General features: G+C 63.9%; 1 protein-coding gene and 1 pseudogene across 1 annotated transcript; both read left to right on the plus strand.

Annotated features, from left to right (window-relative positions):
- The first annotated feature begins 714 nt into the window (after nucleotides 1–714).
- LOC101947941 (NLR family CARD domain-containing protein 3-like) lies at nucleotides 715–10,909 on the plus strand (annotated as a pseudogene).
- A 1,007-nt stretch (nucleotides 10,910–11,916) lies between these two features.
- On the plus strand, nucleotides 11,917–15,757 carry C20H19orf84 (chromosome 20 C19orf84 homolog). The gene is made up of 2 exons (XM_042847636.2): nucleotides 11,917–12,074; nucleotides 14,413–15,757. The coding sequence occupies exons 1-2, from the start codon at nucleotides 12,040–12,042 to the stop codon at nucleotides 15,605–15,607; spliced, it is 1,230 nt and encodes a 409-aa protein (XP_042703570.2). The 5' UTR covers nucleotides 11,917–12,039; the 3' UTR covers nucleotides 15,608–15,757.
- The last annotated feature ends 78 nt before the right edge of the window (nucleotides 15,758–15,835 follow it).

Consider the following 15,835-nt stretch of genomic DNA (forward strand, 5'->3'; position numbering starts at 1 on the left):
TACACTGAACAGTTAGAGCTACAAACAGAACGGAGAGAGGGAAGAGGTCGGGAGTGAGGGACACCGGCAGGGCTGGGGGGTGGGGAGCCCAGGGCTGGGATCGCAGGGGCTGTGGGTCAGGAGTGAGGGGCACTGGCAGGGCTCGGGGGGGAGCCCAGGGCTGGGATCGCAGGGGCTGTGGGTCAGGAGTGAGGGGCACTGGCAGGGCTCGGGGGGAGCCCAGGGCTGGGATCGCAGGGGCTGTGGGTCAGGAGTGAGGGGCACTGGCAGGGCTGGGGGGGGGGGGAGCCCAGGGCTGGGCTAGCAGGGGCTGTGGGTCGGGAGTGAGGGGCACTGGCAGGGCTCGGGGGGAGCCCAGGGCTGGGATCGCAGGGGCTGTGGGTCGGGAGTGAGGGGCACCGGTAGAGCTGGGGGAGGGCTCGTTGCCAGGTGACTAGCGGAGACCAGAGCAGACACCACATCAAGGAAAAACACAGAGCTCCCTGCACAGCCCCCCAGAGCCCCACTTCTGCCCCCTGCCCCAGGCTGGGCCCAGCTCTTCCCCCCAAAACTGCTTCCTCTGTTACCAGCCATTAAAAGCAGCGATCTCAGCAACACTCTCTGCTCTAACCACTAGACCCCACTCCCCTCCCAGAGCTAGGGGGAGAACCCAGGAGTCCTGGCTCTCACCCAGGGAGGGAGGGGCTATTACCCGGCAAGGCCTTTGCTGATTGTGGTTAATGATTGAGCCAAAGGTTGCTCTGGCTAGAGCTGAGATCCTGCCCCGCCCCCGGAGCAGCAGGGCGCAGGGCTTTGCAGACCCAGCTGGACCCAGGTAGGACCCACAACACCACTGCCCTGTCCCGCCGGGAGCAGGATGGGGCCTAGTGATTAGAGCGGGGGGGATGGGAGCCAGGACGCCTGGGTTCTCTCCTAGCTCAGGGGGAAGGGGGGGTCTAGTGGGTTAGAGCGGGGGCGGGGCTGGGAGTTCAGTCCCCATGGCCCAGATCCGGCCCTCACCTGTCTGCTGGGGCTGCTGGCAAGGGGGTGGTGAGCTCCCCTGGGGGAGGAGGGGGGGGGACGTGGTCCCTCTCCCGGGACAGGGCTGAGACTGGACACACTCACTTCACAGACAGGGCCATGACACTGAAGGAGCCCAGAGTGAATCCCCCACTGGGGCTGGATCAGGGGCAAAAGGCCCCATTCCCTGCCCCCCCCCCACCAGTCACCCCACCCCCCGCTCAGTGACTGGAGGGCTGTAGCCGTGGAATGAAGGTCAAGTTCTCTGCTCCTTGGAATGAGCAGAGATAAGATGCCCCGCCCCACCCTGCCCTCCCCACATCATCCACCCCCTGTCACAACCCAGCCGAGCTGCCAAGCCAGGACCGGCTGGGTGGGTGACAGGACGGGAGACCAGCTGCAGGGGGCGCTGTGCTGCAGGGCGGGGGGCTCTCCCCCAGCAGTCAGGGCTGGCCCCAATGCCCCAGGGCAGCGCTAGGGGGCGCTGTGCTGCAGGGCGGGGGGCTCTCCCCCAGCAGTCCGGGCTGGCCCCAATGCCCCAGGGCAGCGCTAGGGGGCGCTGTGCTGCAGGGCGGGGGGCTCTCCCCCAGCAGTCAGGGCTGGCCCCAATGCCCCAGGGCAGCGCTAGGGGGCGCTGTGCTGCAGGGCGGGGGGCTCTCCCCCAGCAGTCAGGGCTGGCCCCAATGCCCCAGGGCAGCACTAGGGGGCGCTGTGCTGCAGGGCGGGGGGCTCTCCCCCAGCAGTCCGGGCTGGCCCCAATGCCCCAGGGCAGCGCTAGGGGGCGCTGTGCTGCAGGGAGGGGCTCAGGACAGAGCGCTCTCCCCTCCAATTTAGACTATTCATCGCATTTTCCTGGCTCTGGGAGGGGAGTGGGGGCTAGCGGTTAGAGCAGGGGAGGGGGGCTGGGAGCCAGGACTCCTGGGTTCTCTCTCTGTCTCTCCCCAGCAGATGCCTGCCCCCCAGCATTACCCCGAGCTGATCCAGCAGCACCGGCAGGCCCTGCTCTGCTGGATTAAGGGGAACCCCCAGCCCCTGCTGCGTCGGCTCCACGACACCAAGGTGCTGAGCCAGGCCGAGTACTTCGCCCTACTGGAGACGGCCCCCGAGATGAACCAGGTCATCGCGCTGCTGGAGTCGGTCAGCCAGGGTGTCGAGCGGAGCCGGTGCTTCCTGGAGGCGCTGCGGGAGCTGCAGGAGGAATACGGCGCCGAGCTCCAGCAATGGCTGAAGGAGAAGTACCCGGAGAAAAAGAGACCGTGTCCTCCATTGCAACCAGGTACGGGGCCTGTCCCCTCTAGGGCGCACCAGCTCCCACCCAGCCCCAGGGCGGGGCACTGCCTGGCTCAGGGGGGTGGGACACGTGGCCTGTTCCCTCCAGGGGGCACCAGCTCCCACCCAGCCCCAGGGCGGGGCACTGCCTGGCTCAGGGGGGTGGGACACGTGGCCTGTCCCCTCCAGGGGGCGCCAGCTCCCATCCAGCCCCAGGGTGGGGCACTGCCTGGCTCAGGGGGGCTGGCACTGGGGGCTGCATCTGTAATTTGGGGGAAATCACAGGAACGCCATAAGGTTCTGCCTCACGTCAGCCATCGCTGTGTCCAGGTGTCTTTCCCATCCCTTCCTCCAGCTTTCCATCTTCAACCATCCCTCCGTCTACCCGGCTTTCTTTTACAGCCTTCCACGTGGCCAGCCGTGGTTTTATGTCCCTCCAACCTGCCGTCCAAACAGCCTGTTTGATATCCATCATCCTTCCGTCTTTCTGTACCCAGACAGCCTTCCGATCCACCCACCCGTCCACCCATCCTTCTCTAGTTCCATTCACCCACCCACCCTTCCACCTATCCTTCTTTTATAGCTATCCATACAAATAACTGCCCTTTTTTCCATCTATCCATCCAACCCCCCCACCCACCCATCCAACCCCCCAACCATCCATCCACCCATCCAACTTTCCATCCATCCTTCTTTTACTGCTACCCATACATAGATCAAATTATCCTTCTTTATATCCATCCATCCACCCATGCAACTTTTTTATATCCATCCACCCATCACAGGGTTCTCTACTCACCACTGGAGCGCCTCCTCCTGGCCCCTTGGAGGATTAGCGCTTTCCAGGTCCGATGCCCCTTCTGCAGGGTTGCGCCCCCTGCTGTCTCTCTCTCTCTCACTCTCACACTCCGGGTGCTCTCCCTTCAAGGCTCGGCCCTCTGGCCAGCTCACCCTGGGTTTTCCCCCTTCCAGGGTATCAAAGTCTTTCCATAGTAACTGTCTCCAGCTGTCTTCTCAGTCACTGCCCAGGTGGCACCACTTCCCCAGGGGCTGGTGGGTAACACGGACCCAGCCTCTATTCCAGGTTCCAGCCCAGCAACCTTCTAATCCACAGCCAAGGTCTGCACCATCTTAAACCTCGCTGCCCTTTCCCTGCCCCTCTCCCCCGGCTCCCTTCCTTCCCTCGCTAACGTCCAGACAGTGGCTGCAGGCTCCTTCCTTGCAGCCCCCTTCTGCTGTGAGTTTCCTGGCTTTATCCCAGCCCCACCTGTTCCTGCTCAGCCGGGCTCCATCACCAGTCAGGGGTTACTTCAGCCGCTCAGTTCCCTTTAGCTGTGGCCTACACAGTTAACTGGCCCCTTCTCAGCCTCGTCCCATCTTTTTTATATCCATCCATCCATCCATCCATCCACACAAGCAGCCTTCCAGCCATAGCCCCAGCTAGCCACATTTTTATATCTATCCATCCTTTATATCTATCCATCCATCCTTTTTATATCCCTCCAACCATCCATCCAGCCTTCCATCTATCTACCCATCCACCTTCCATCCATCTACCCTTCCAACCTTCCATTCATCCAACCTTTTCCATCCATGTCTTTTTATATCTATCCACCTAACCAACGTCCATCCACCTTCCATCCGTCTACCCATCCAGCCTTCAATCCATGCAACCTTCCACCCATCCATCCGTCTTCTTTCCATCCATCCACCCACACCTCCAGCCTTCCATCCATCTACCCATCCACCTTCCATCCATCTACCCTTCCAACCTTCCATTCATCCAATCTTTTCCATCCATGTCTTTTTATATCTATCCACCTAACCAACGTCCATCCACCTTCCATCCGTCTACCCATCCAGCCTTCAATCCATGCAACCTTCCACCCATCCATCCGTCTTCTTTCCATCCATCCACCCACACCTCCAGCCTTCCATCCATCTACCCATCCACCTTCCATCCATCTACCCTTCCAACCTTCCATTCATCCAATCTTTTCATCCATGTCTTTTTATATCTATCCACCTAACCAATGTCCATCCACCTTCCATCCGTCTACCCATCCAGCCTTCAATCCATGCAACCTTCCACCCATCCATCCGTCTTCTTTCCATCCATCCACCCACACCTCCAGCCTTCCATCCATCTACCCATCCACCTTCCATCCATCTACCCTTCCAACCTTCCATTCATCCAATCTTTTCCATCCATGTCTTTTTATATCTATCCACCTAACCAACGTCCATCCACCTTCCATCCGTCTACCCATCCAGCCTTCAATCCATGCAACATTCCACCCATCCATCCGTCTTCTTTACGTCCATCCACCCACACCGCCAGCCTTCCATCCATCTTTTTTATTTCCATCCATCCCCACATCCAGACTTGCAGCCTTCTTCCACCCATCTGTCATTTTATATCCATCCACCCACCCATCCAACCTTCCAGCTGTCCATCTTTCTCGTATCTATTCACTCATCCGACTCTCCTTTTGATATCCATCCATCCACACATCCAGCCACCTTTCTTTAATATTCATATAGCCAACTCTCTTTTTTTTATAGCCATCCACCCATCCAACCACTATTTTTATCTCCATCCATCTTTCTTTTGCAGACAATCCCAACCCTCCGAAATCCAACCACACATTCCTGCGGAAAATCCTGCGGAAACACACCAAGAAGTATGAGCCAACCCCAGAGCCGCCAGGTGAGACCCCCCCTGCCACCCCCACCTCACCAACCAACCTCAGGAACAATTATCAATGCGGGATCATCAGCTCAAGACAGGCTGGGAGGGGAGTGGGGTCTAGTGGGTTAGAATAGGGGGACTGGGAGCCCGGACTCCTGGGTTCTATCCCTGTCTCTGGGAGGGGAATGGGGTCTAGTGGTCAGAATAGGGGGACTGGGAGCCAGGGCTCCTGGGTTCTATCCCTGTCTCTGGGAGGGGAATGGGGTCTAGTGGTTAGCATGGGGGGGCTAGGAGCCAGGACTCCTGGGTTCTATCCTCAGCTCTGGGAGGGAAGTGGGGTCTAGTGGGTTAGAATAGGGAGACTGAGAGCCCGGACTCCTGGGTTCTATCCCTGTCTCTGGGAGGGGAATGGGGTCTAGTGGTCAGAATAGGGGGGCTGGGAGCCAGGGCTCCTGGGTTCTCTCCCCAGCTCTGGGAGGGGAATGGGGTCTAGTGGTTAGCATGTGGGGGCTGGGAGCCAGGATTCCTGGGTTCTCTTCCCCAGTTCTGAGGCCACAGCTGGATGTCATGGAGGAGGTGTGGGCAGGGAGAGGCTTGGCACAGCCCAGCTCTGGGGCCCGGATTTGGGTCCTTCCCCCAAGCAACAAGGACACTTGTCCCTTGTCCAACAGGTGAGGAGCGCACTAGGAACCTGAACTTCCGAAAGGCCCCGAGCGCCCCGCTGAAAGGTATGGAGTGAGGGGGCTGGGTTGGGGAGGGAGGTCGGGGGAGGGAGGTCAGAGGGAGGGTCAGGGTGTTGGGAGCAGGGGAGAGAGTTGGGGTGACAGATGGGCCTGGGGAAGGGAAGGGAAGTTGTGGGGAGGGATGGAGGGGTGGGAGCGGGGGTTGGGGGCAGGGCCAGGGATGGTGGGGTCAGGTTAGGGGAGTTGGGAAAGGATCTTCGGGTTGGGGGCGAGGCAGGGGCAGAGATGGGGGTTGAGGGGAGGATTTGGGGGCAGAGATGGGGGAGTTGCAGAGGGATTGGGGGAAAAGATGGGGGTTGAGGGAGGCCTGGGGGAGGGGGGGACAGATAGGGGAGTTGCAGAAGGACTGGGGGCTGGGAGGGCTGGAGGAGTTAGGAGGCGGATCGAGGCGTGAGGGGCAGACCCTGGGGTCTGGGGGGTGCAGACACTCGACCCCCCCGCTGTTCCTCCCCTCCCCCCAGCTGTCCTGCAGCGCCACCGGGCCTCTCTGCTGCGGCATACCCAGCAGCTGTGCACCAACGCCAGTGACGCCCGCTCCTGCGGCCTCCTCGAGATCCGCTACACCCCGCTGCTGCTGCTGGACCACCCCGGCCCCACCGCCCCCCCCCGGGCATGAGCACCTGGCCCTGGCCGCCCGCCGCGCCCGCCTCCTCCCGCTCCACGCCCCCCGCCGGCTCCCCCTGCGCCACCTCCTGCCCCGCTGCCCACCGAGACCCAGGCCCCCCGCCGGGTGGCCCTGAGCGGCGCCGCCGGCATCGGCAAGAGCGTGACCGTGCAGAAGATCTTGCACGACTGGGCGCTGGGGCGCGGCGTTCCAGGGCCCCCTCTGCGCCTTGGATTTCTCCTGCCGGGAGCTCAGCGTGATGTCCAGCCCGGTCACCCTGGAGGGGCTGATCTGTGCCAAGCGTCCCCACCTCCAGGAGGTGCTGCCCGAGCTGCTGGCGCGGCCCGGGGACCTCCTCGTCCTCGTGGACGGTTTGGACGAATTCCGGCACCCGCTGGAAGGCGGAACTCCCCGCCACCGGCCCGGCCACCCGGCCCACGTCAAGGAGCTGCTGCGGGGACTCCTCGACGGGACCCTGCTGCCCGGGGCGGCCCGTCGTGGTGACGTCCCGGCCGTGCCCGACCCTCTCCGGCATCCCCTTTGATCGCCACTTGCTGATCCTCGGCTTTGACGAGGACCAGGTGGAGGACTACTTCCACCGGTTCTTCCGGGATGCCGAGCGAGCCGCTGCCGTGCAGGGCTACATCTCCGGCCACCAAGGCTTAGCCGGGCTTTGCTTCATCCCCCTCTACTGCTTCATCTTATGCACCGCCCTGGGGGAGTTCTTCCCCGCCGGCCAGGCAGCTGACCCATCTCCGCCCACCACCATCACCGAGGTCTATCGCTGCTATATGGCCACCATCCTGGGTCGCAGCTGGTCCTCCGGAGCCGGGCGCCGGGCAGCTGGTCCTGCGCCTGGGGCGCCTGGCGTACGCCGCCCTGTTGGCCGGCAAGATCCTCTTCACCCCAGCTGAGCTGCGGGAATTCGGATTCGACCCCCAAGACCTTCCGGGCACTTTCTTCAACCCCATCTTCTCCAGAGAAGACCACCAGGTCTATTGCTTCTTCCACCTGACGGTGCAGGAGTTCCTGGCCGCGCTCTACTGCGTGGCTGCCCTGGATCCTGGCGCCGAGGACCTCACGCCCTGCCTGGATCTCTGGTGGGAGGGATCGGCCCAGCAGGACGGGGACCCGGAGCCCTCCTGGACGTCACCAGGCGAATCCAGTCTCCTCCACTCCACCAGGCAGCTCCTGAGGGGCCACCAGCCCCGGTGGGACAATCTCCAGATGTTCGCCAGGTTCTTCATGGGGCTGCTGACCTCCAGGATGGAGGGGAAGCTGGAGGGGTTGACCGCAGGCTTCTCCGGAGACGTGCTGGGGCCCGTGGCGGACTGGCTGGGGAGGAAGCTCAGGGGAGACACCGAGAGGCGCCTCCTCTCGCTCCTGCACTGCGTGGCGGAGCTGCGCCAGGAGGGGGTGACGGGCCGGGTGGCCCGCGAGCTGGAAGACGTCAACCTCTTCAAGGTGACCCTCAACCCAGCCGACTGCGCCGCCCTGGCCTACGTGCTGGGGGGCCTCCGAGCCCGGGAGAGTGAAGAACCTCAACTTGAGCTACAGCAACATGGCATGGCTGGGCTGCGCAGGATCCGGGGGCTGCTGCACCGCTGCGAGACGCTGCAGTGAGTGTGTGTGTGTGTGTGTGTGTGTGTGTGTGTGCGCGCACGCCACCCAGGACTCCTGGGTTCTAGCCCCAGCTCTGGGAGGGGGCCTAGTGGTTAGAGCAGGGGGGGCTGGGAGTCAGGACTCCTGGGTTCTATCCCTGGCTGTGGGTGGGGAGTGGGGGTCTAGTGGTTAGAGCGGCGGGGGGGGGGATTAAGAGCCAGGACTCCTGGGTTCTATCCTAGCTCCGGGAGCGGGGGGTGCTCGGTGCTCCGGTCCCCTCTCACGCTGACCACTCCTCTGCAGGTTGCGCTACAATTCTCTGGACAAGGAGGCAGCCGTCATAGAGGCCGAGGTGCTGAGATCCCCCCAGTGCCAAGTGAAACGGCTGCTGTGAGTGACCACGGCCCCAGGACGGGGCGCAGGCTGGCGGGGGGGGGGGGGCAATGGGGCACATGGGCTTTCCCCTCTAGGGGACCCCAGCTCTGATCCAGCCCCAGCGTGGGGACTGGCTGGCTCAGGGGGGCAGAAAATGGGCTTTGGGCCCTTCTAACTCCATATGGGAATTGAGTTTGCCGGGTCTCAGCCCCGTTCCCAGCTGGGACAGGGACTATCTCCCCCTCTCCCCCCCTCAGATACTAACTGACCCCTTTGCTGGCAGCCCCAAAAGAGATGCCAAGGGCTGGCTGGGCCGTGGGGCGTGAGCCCCCCTCTCTGGGGTTCAGGGGTGGGATGCAGCCAGTGTTGTCGGGCTGGGGGGAATTTCTGAACTGGCCCCTTTCCCGCTCTCGAGTGGATCCCGTCGCTCTGCTACCCTGCAGCCTGTGCGGGAACTGCCTGGGCTCGGAGGGGGCGAGGCGGCTGTGGGAGGCCCTGCGGGAGAACCGCACCCTGGAGGAGCTGTACCTGGACATCACCGGCATCACCGACAGCGGCCTGGACAACCTGCTGCCCTGCCTCCTGGCCAACAGCACCCTCCGGCTCCTGACGTGAGTGCCAGCAGCTCCCTGCAGAGGGCTCTGTGCTGCGGGGGGAGCTCTCCCCTGACAGGCAGGGCTGGCCCGGAGCCCCAGCATGGCACTAGGGGGCGATGTGCTGCAGGGGGTGTGATGGGGACTCTCCCCTGACAGGCAGGGCTGGCCCGGAGCCCCAGCATGGCACTAGGGGGCGATGTGCTGCAGGGGGTGGGATGGGGACTCTCCCCTGGCAGGCAGGGCTGGTCCCGATGCCCCTGGGTGGCGCTAGGGGGCGCTGTGCTGCAGGGGGTGGGATGGGGACTCTCCCTTGGCAGTCAGGGTTGGCCCCAATACCCCTGCAGGGCGCTAGGGGGCGCTGTGCTGCAGGGGGTGGGATGGGGACTCTCCCCTGGCAGTCAGGGTTGACCCCAATACCCCTGCAGGGCACTAGGGGGCGCTGTGCTGCAGGGCCCCGATGCCCCTGGGTGGCGCTAGGGGGCGCTGTGCTGCAGGGGTGGGATGGGCACTCTCCCCTAGCAGTCAGTTCTGGCCTCAATATTGCATCTCTGCACCGGGTGAGGGGGTCCTTGTATAAACAGCCCGCACGCTCCACCACAGAGGTGGCCGCATTTCAGTGTTGAGTGAGGGATCCCTGTATAACTAGCTCTCATGCTGCACCCCAGCAGCAGCCGCATCTCAGCGCCCAGTATATACAATGGCTCCACCGCTGCCAGCCCCCGGCAAGCAATCCCAATATAAACCGGCCGCTGCACCCCAGAGGCAGCTGCATCTTTGCGATCCCCTTACGTGTTGTCCCCCGCCTCTGGGCAGCATCGTGGGGAACCGGCTGAGCGAGGCCGGGCAGCAGATCCTGTCGGAGCTGAGCCGTCGCAAGCCAGGCCTGAAGGTGATCAGCACGTTCGAGAGCGACATGGGCCTGCTCCAGGCCTACCTGGACTGGGTGGAAGAGATCAAGGCCGACCCCGACCAGATGGACGCCGTGAAGAATGCCGACGCCCTGCGCTGCATCGTCTCCGTCCTCCGGGACTTGGACGAATCCAGGACCAGCCCCGAGGCCCGGGCCAGAATCCAAGAGCTGAGGAGAGAGATCAGCGCCCTCCTGGGGGAGAAGGAATGAAAGGTGCTAGGAGCTGCACGTCTCGCTGCTAGGCTCCTTCCCGCCACAGGGGGGAGACACTCACTCAGATCCCCCATGATGACATCTGGGTAAAGCTGTAGGGTAACTTAGGTGTTTAGGGGAGCTGGAAACAGGACACGGGGCCTTTCCCCTGTAGGGGGCGCTGGCGCCCATCTGGGCCCAGGTTCGGGGACTGGCTGGCTCAGGGGGGCAGGGAATGGGACCTTTCCCCTCTAGGGGCCACTGGCACCGATCCAGCCCCTGGGTGGGGGGCTGGCTGGCTCAGGGGGGCAGGGAATGGGACACGGGGCCTTTCCCCGCTAGGGGGTGCTGGCTCCCATCCGGCCCCAGATTATTCCCATCCGAATGGCTGTGTGTAATGACGGCGAGGTTCTCAGCTCCGTTCCCAGTAGGGCGGACACCCCCATTACCCTCCCCACCACAAGGACATTAAGCAGCCCTATTGCCGCCATGGAGTCTGAACCCCCTCCTCCCTCATCTGCAGGGCATGGAGATAAACTGGCAGAGGGATGTGGGGCGGGGCCGGGGGGGGTCTGCCTGTGAATTTCACAGCAAGAGCTGGGATAGAACCCAGCTGCCAGTGCCTGGGAGTTACGGAGAATCCCTCTCATTCTGAGCACTATAGGGGACATGACACACGGTAGAACATATCTACTTCCCTGCCACAGGGGGTAGTAGTGAGTACATCATCAGATTCACACTCCTCTGCTAATTTCAGTATAAACTCGCTCCGGGGTGGGAATGTTTTCATATAAATCCCCTTTAAAAAGGGAGCTATTTGTAATGAATAAATTTGTATTCCTAGTCATTGTTTGTATTGCTGTAGCCCTCAGAGCCCGAGTCCCGGGGGCTGACGCCGATGCCCCGGCACGGCACTGGGGGGCACTGTGCTCCAGGAAGCAGGGCAGGGTGGGGGCTCTCCCCTGGCAGTCAGGGCGGCCCCGATGCCCCTGGGTGGCTTATTGGGTGCTATGGTGAGATATTGTCCCAGTTCACTCAGGGAGTCTCTGGATGGATGGGGTGGGGGGTGTCGGATCATCCCACCCCTAAATCCTGGGTTGACCCAGTCTAGCCGGGCCCCCCTACTGCCTCCCTTCTCCCTAGGGAGACCCCCCAATTCCCCCTTCCTTACCTCAATACCCCACGTCCCCTTGAACCATTCTCCCCACCCCATTCCCCATATTTGGGAAGTCCAAGCCCAGTTCACCCCCAAACACCTGGCACCCCCTCCCTGGACAGCTTGGTGCCCCCTCCCTCTCTGTTGCCCCAGAGACCCCAGGCTGGGGGTATGTGGATGGAGAGAGGGGTTCTGGGTGAAATTCCCATGGGGGGAACCACCCCTCTGCAGGGGGCATTGGGGTGCAATTTCCCCCCACTCCACCCTGCCCCCCCCTTTTGCTGCACACTGGACCCCTCCCCCATTTCTCTGTGTTAAGGACCTACCCCCCAGACCAGAGTTCGATCCCCTCCTCGGGGGCCCTGATCCTTTTCCCCACATGCCAGGGGCCCTGATCCTGGCCTTCCCCTTCCCCACAGTGGGCTGCCCCCCTCCCCCCCATAAACCAGATTAGCCCAGCCCCCCACTAATCCCGGTAGGCAGCGACTGGCTGCTGGGCCAACTCCCCCAGCCCAGGGTGGCCAGGCCAGGGGGCTGGAGCAGCTGCCGGTGGGGCAGAGCCCGTCCCCCATCTCCTGTGTGCAGTTGGGGGGATCTGGGCTACCCCAGGGGCCCAGCTGGCAGGAGAAGCTGCAGAGTTAGAAGCCTCTCGACCCATCTCGCTAAGCCCCGCCCCAAATAGGCGTAGGTCCCGCCCACATCCCAATAGGCCCCTCCCCAGAGAACCATAGTCCCCTCCCATCCATGTCACCGCCCCCGGTCCCCTACGAAGCTCCGCCCTATCTCCTACAGCCTTTCTCCAGGCTCCGCCCCATCTCGCCACAAGCTCCGCCCTCCGCCCGTCTAGCCACGCCCCACCGCGTGGCGCTGATCGGTTTATTCCGCCCACGGAGCCGGGACCATGGAGGGGCCGAGCGGGGCCGCCCGGAGCGCGGGGTGAGGGGCGGGGCGCTGCCCTCCTCCCCATAGACCCTCCCTTCCACCCCATAGACCCCCAGCCAGGGACCCCCCTTCCACGCCATAGACCCCCCCAGCCGCCCATGGGACCCCCAGCCAGGGAAACCCTCCTCTACAGAACCCCCCCTCCACCCCATAGACCCCCCCCAGGAACCCCCTCCACCCCATAGATCCCCCCTCCACCCCATAGACCTCCCCCAGGGACCCCCCTCCACCCCATAGACCCCCCCATAGACCTCCCCCAGGGACCCCCCTCCACTCCATACATCCCCCTTCCACCCCATAGACCCCCCCAGCCAGGGACCCCCCTTCCATGCCATAGACCCCCCCCCAGCCACCCATGGGAGCCCCAGCCAAGGAAACCCTCCTCTACAGAACCCCCCTCCACCCCATAGACCCCCCCCATAGACCTCCCCCAGGGACCCCCCTCCACCCCATAGATCCCCCTTCCACCCCATAGAACCCCCACAGCCAGGGACCCCCCTTCCACCCCATAGATCCCCCATCTACCCCATAGACCTCCCCCAGGGACCCCCGCCCCATAGAACCCCAGCCAGGGACCCCCCCTCCACCCCATAGCTTCCCTCCACCCCATAGACCACCCAGGCACCCCCCTCCGCCCCATAGAACCCCAGCCAGGGATCTCCCCTCCACCCCATAGCTTCCCTCCACCCCATAGACCCCCCCAGGGACCCCCTTCCGCCCCATAGAACCCCCCAGCCACCCATGGGACCCCCAGCCAGCGAAACCCTCCCCCATGGAACCCCCCCTCCACCCCATAGACCCCCCCTTAGACCTCCCCAGGCACCGCCTCCGCCCCATAGAACCCCAGCCAGGGACTCCCCCCTCCACCCCATAGACCTCCCCCAGGGACACCCCTCCACCCCATAGACCCCCCATAGACCTCCCCCAGGGACCCCCCTCCACCCCATAGATCCCCCTTCCACCCCCATAGATCCCCCCCAGCCAGGGACCCCCCTTCCATGCTATAGACACCCCCCCAGCCACCCATGGGAGCCCCAGCCAGGGAAACCCTCCCCCATGGAACCCCCCCTCCACCCCATAGACCTCCCTCAGGGACCCCCCTCCACCCCATAGATCCCCCTTCCACCCCATAGACCCCCACAGCCAGGGACCCCCCCTCCACCCCATAGATTCCCTCCACCCCATAGACCACCCAGGCACCCCCCTCCGCCCCATAGAACCCCAGCCAGGGGTCTCCCCTCCACCCCATAGCTTCCCTCCACCCCATAGACCCCCCCAGGGACCCCCTTCTGCCCCATAGAACCCCCCAGCCACCCATGGGACCCCCAGCCAGCGAAACCCTCCCCCATGGAACCCCCCCTCCACCCCATAGACCCCCCCTTAGACCTCCCCCAGGCACCCCCTCCACCCCATAGAACCCCAGCCAGGGACTCCCCCCTCCACCCCATAGCTTCTCTCCACCCTATAGACCCCCTCAGGGAACCCCCTCCACCCCATAGCTCCCCCCAGCCACCCATGGGACCCCCAGCCAGCGAAACCCTCCCCCACTGAACCCCTTCTCCACCCCATAGACCCCCCCCTTAGACCTCCCCCAGGGACCCCCTCCACCCCATAGAACCCCAGCCAGGGACCCCCCTTCGACCCCATAGCTTCCCTCCATCCCATAGACCTCCTCAGGGAACCCCTGCCACCCCATAGACCTCCCCCAGGGACCTCCCTCCACCCCATAGACCCCCCCCAGCTGCCCATGGGACCCCCAGCCAGGGAAACCCTCCCCCATGGAATCCCCCTCCACCCCATAGACCTCCCCCAGAGACTCCATCCATGGGAACTCCCATTCCAGCCCCATAGATCCCCCCAACCAGAGACCTCCATGCCTCCCATCCGACCCCCTCCACCCCATAGAACCCCAGCCAGGGACCCCCCTTCGACCCCATAGCTTCCCTCCACCCCATAGACCCCCTCAGGGAACCCCCGCCATGCCATAGACCTCCCCCAGGGACCCACCTCCACCCCATAGACCTCCCCCAGAGACTCCATCCATGGGAACCCCCATTCCAGCCCCATAGATCCCCCCAACCAGAGACCTCCATGCCTCCCATCCGACCCCATGTCCAGCCCCTTAACCCCACAACCAGGGCATCCTCCCCGACATTAGAACTCTCTTCCAGCTTAAGAGTCTCCCTTCCTCCAGCCCCACCCAGCCAGGGAACCCCCTCCCACAAACACCCCCACACACAGACCACCGCCCCTCCCTCCATAGAATTCCCATCTCCTGTTGGAGAGGGGAGGATCTCTCTGTCTCTGACCCCCTTTTCCGTTCCCCCCGCAGCTCCCCCAGGCCCAGCGAGCCCAGCCCCACAGAGCCGCCCGCCTCGGACCAGACCGCGCTGGAGAAGATGCCCGTTGTGCCCTCCTGCCCTACCCCCGGCTCTGCCACACCTTGGATCCTGGGTCGCCCCTCGGCCGGGGCCCTGTCCTCCATCACCGTGCCCGTCCGGCTGGACGCCCTCGCCTACCTGCTCAACAGCGCCCTCTTGGGGGCCTACTCGGCCTTGCCACAGACGCCCCTCTCCGGCAGCCACGGGGCATTGGCCATGGGTCACGGCGGGCCTCCCCAACATGCACTGGGCTGCGGGTGTCAGCCACGCTACTGCTGTGGCCCCCAGCCGGCTCGGGTGGGGTGCTGTGGGTCTGGCGCCGTGGGGCAGAGCAGCGCCGGCTGCTCCCAAGAGATACCTGGGGGCCGCAGCGATTGGCAGGACTCCTCTGCGAGATGGGACCGGCGAGGGTCTCCGTCGCTGAGTGGCTGGGGGGAGAACCGGCGAGCAAGGGGGCAGAAAGATTTCAGTCGGCCCTGGGGGTGGCAGAGGCCGTGGGGCGAGGCGGACTCCGCCCCACGCAAGGCGGGACAGTGGGGGCCGGGGAGAGCCCAGAGCTCAGATTATGCGGCCAGGAAGCGGAACCAAGATGGCTGCCCGTGGGACGCCCCTGGGGCAAAGAGATGGTCTAGTGGGGGGGTGAAGAGATGGGGGGAAACTGAGGCAGCCAAAGCCACCAGGGAAGATTGGGAGGCAGATTACGGGGGATCCAGCGCCCGAGGGAGCGTCTTGGAGAAAGCCCGGTCTTCCCAGCCCAGCCTCCCAGCTTCCCAGGAAGGAGAAGACTGGGAAAAGGAGTATGAGGAGTCCCCCAAATCGGCGCCGGGGGTTCCCCCTCTTCCACAGGTGGCTTTGAAGGTTCAACCGGCCTCCCTCCAGGAGAGGACAACGCCCCGCCCAGCTTGCAAGGACGGCAGCGTCTCCAGCTATCTCCAGAACCTCTTTGCCGACCTGCGCGGGGGGTCCAGCACCGCCTCAGAGCCGCGCCGGGGGAGACAGCCCCCTGGAGGTGCCGCCGAACGTGGGACACGGCTCCCGGAAGGAGGAGGAGGCCCGAGTGGCCAGGGGTCTGCCAAGCTCGGCGATTTCACGGCCCAGCGCGTTGACCTCCCCAGAGCCGCCGCAGAGAACGAGGACAGTGCGTGAGCCCTGCCGAAGCTGGGGCCTCATGGTTCTCCCATCCAACCGGCCACCCGTTGCTGACTCCACCAGCCCACCGGGCTCGGCCGTTCAGCCAAGGGTTGGTTTGTTGTTAACTCCGTTCTTTTTCATCCTCCAGCATCTACCCATCCTCCTCCATTCCTAACCTGTCCCAACAAGTCTTCTACCCATGATCCTCCCTTCCTAGCCCTCTTCCCATCATCCTCCATTCCT

The sequence above is a fragment of the Chrysemys picta genome, chromosome 20 (genome assembly GCF_011386835.1).
Source record: "Chrysemys picta bellii isolate R12L10 chromosome 20, ASM1138683v2, whole genome shotgun sequence".
Taxonomy (NCBI): domain Eukaryota; kingdom Metazoa; phylum Chordata; order Testudines; family Emydidae; genus Chrysemys; species Chrysemys picta.

Excerpts from the sequence above, each read along its gene's own strand:
- C20H19orf84 (XM_042847636.2), top strand. The coding sequence starts at position 12,040 with ATGGAGGGGCCGAGCGGGGCCGCCCGGAGCGCGGG. Across the intron at positions 12,075-14,412 it reads GGGGCCGCCCGGAGCGCGGG|CTCCCCCAGGCCCAGCGAGC; the intron begins GTGAGGGGCGGG and ends TTCCCCCCGCAG.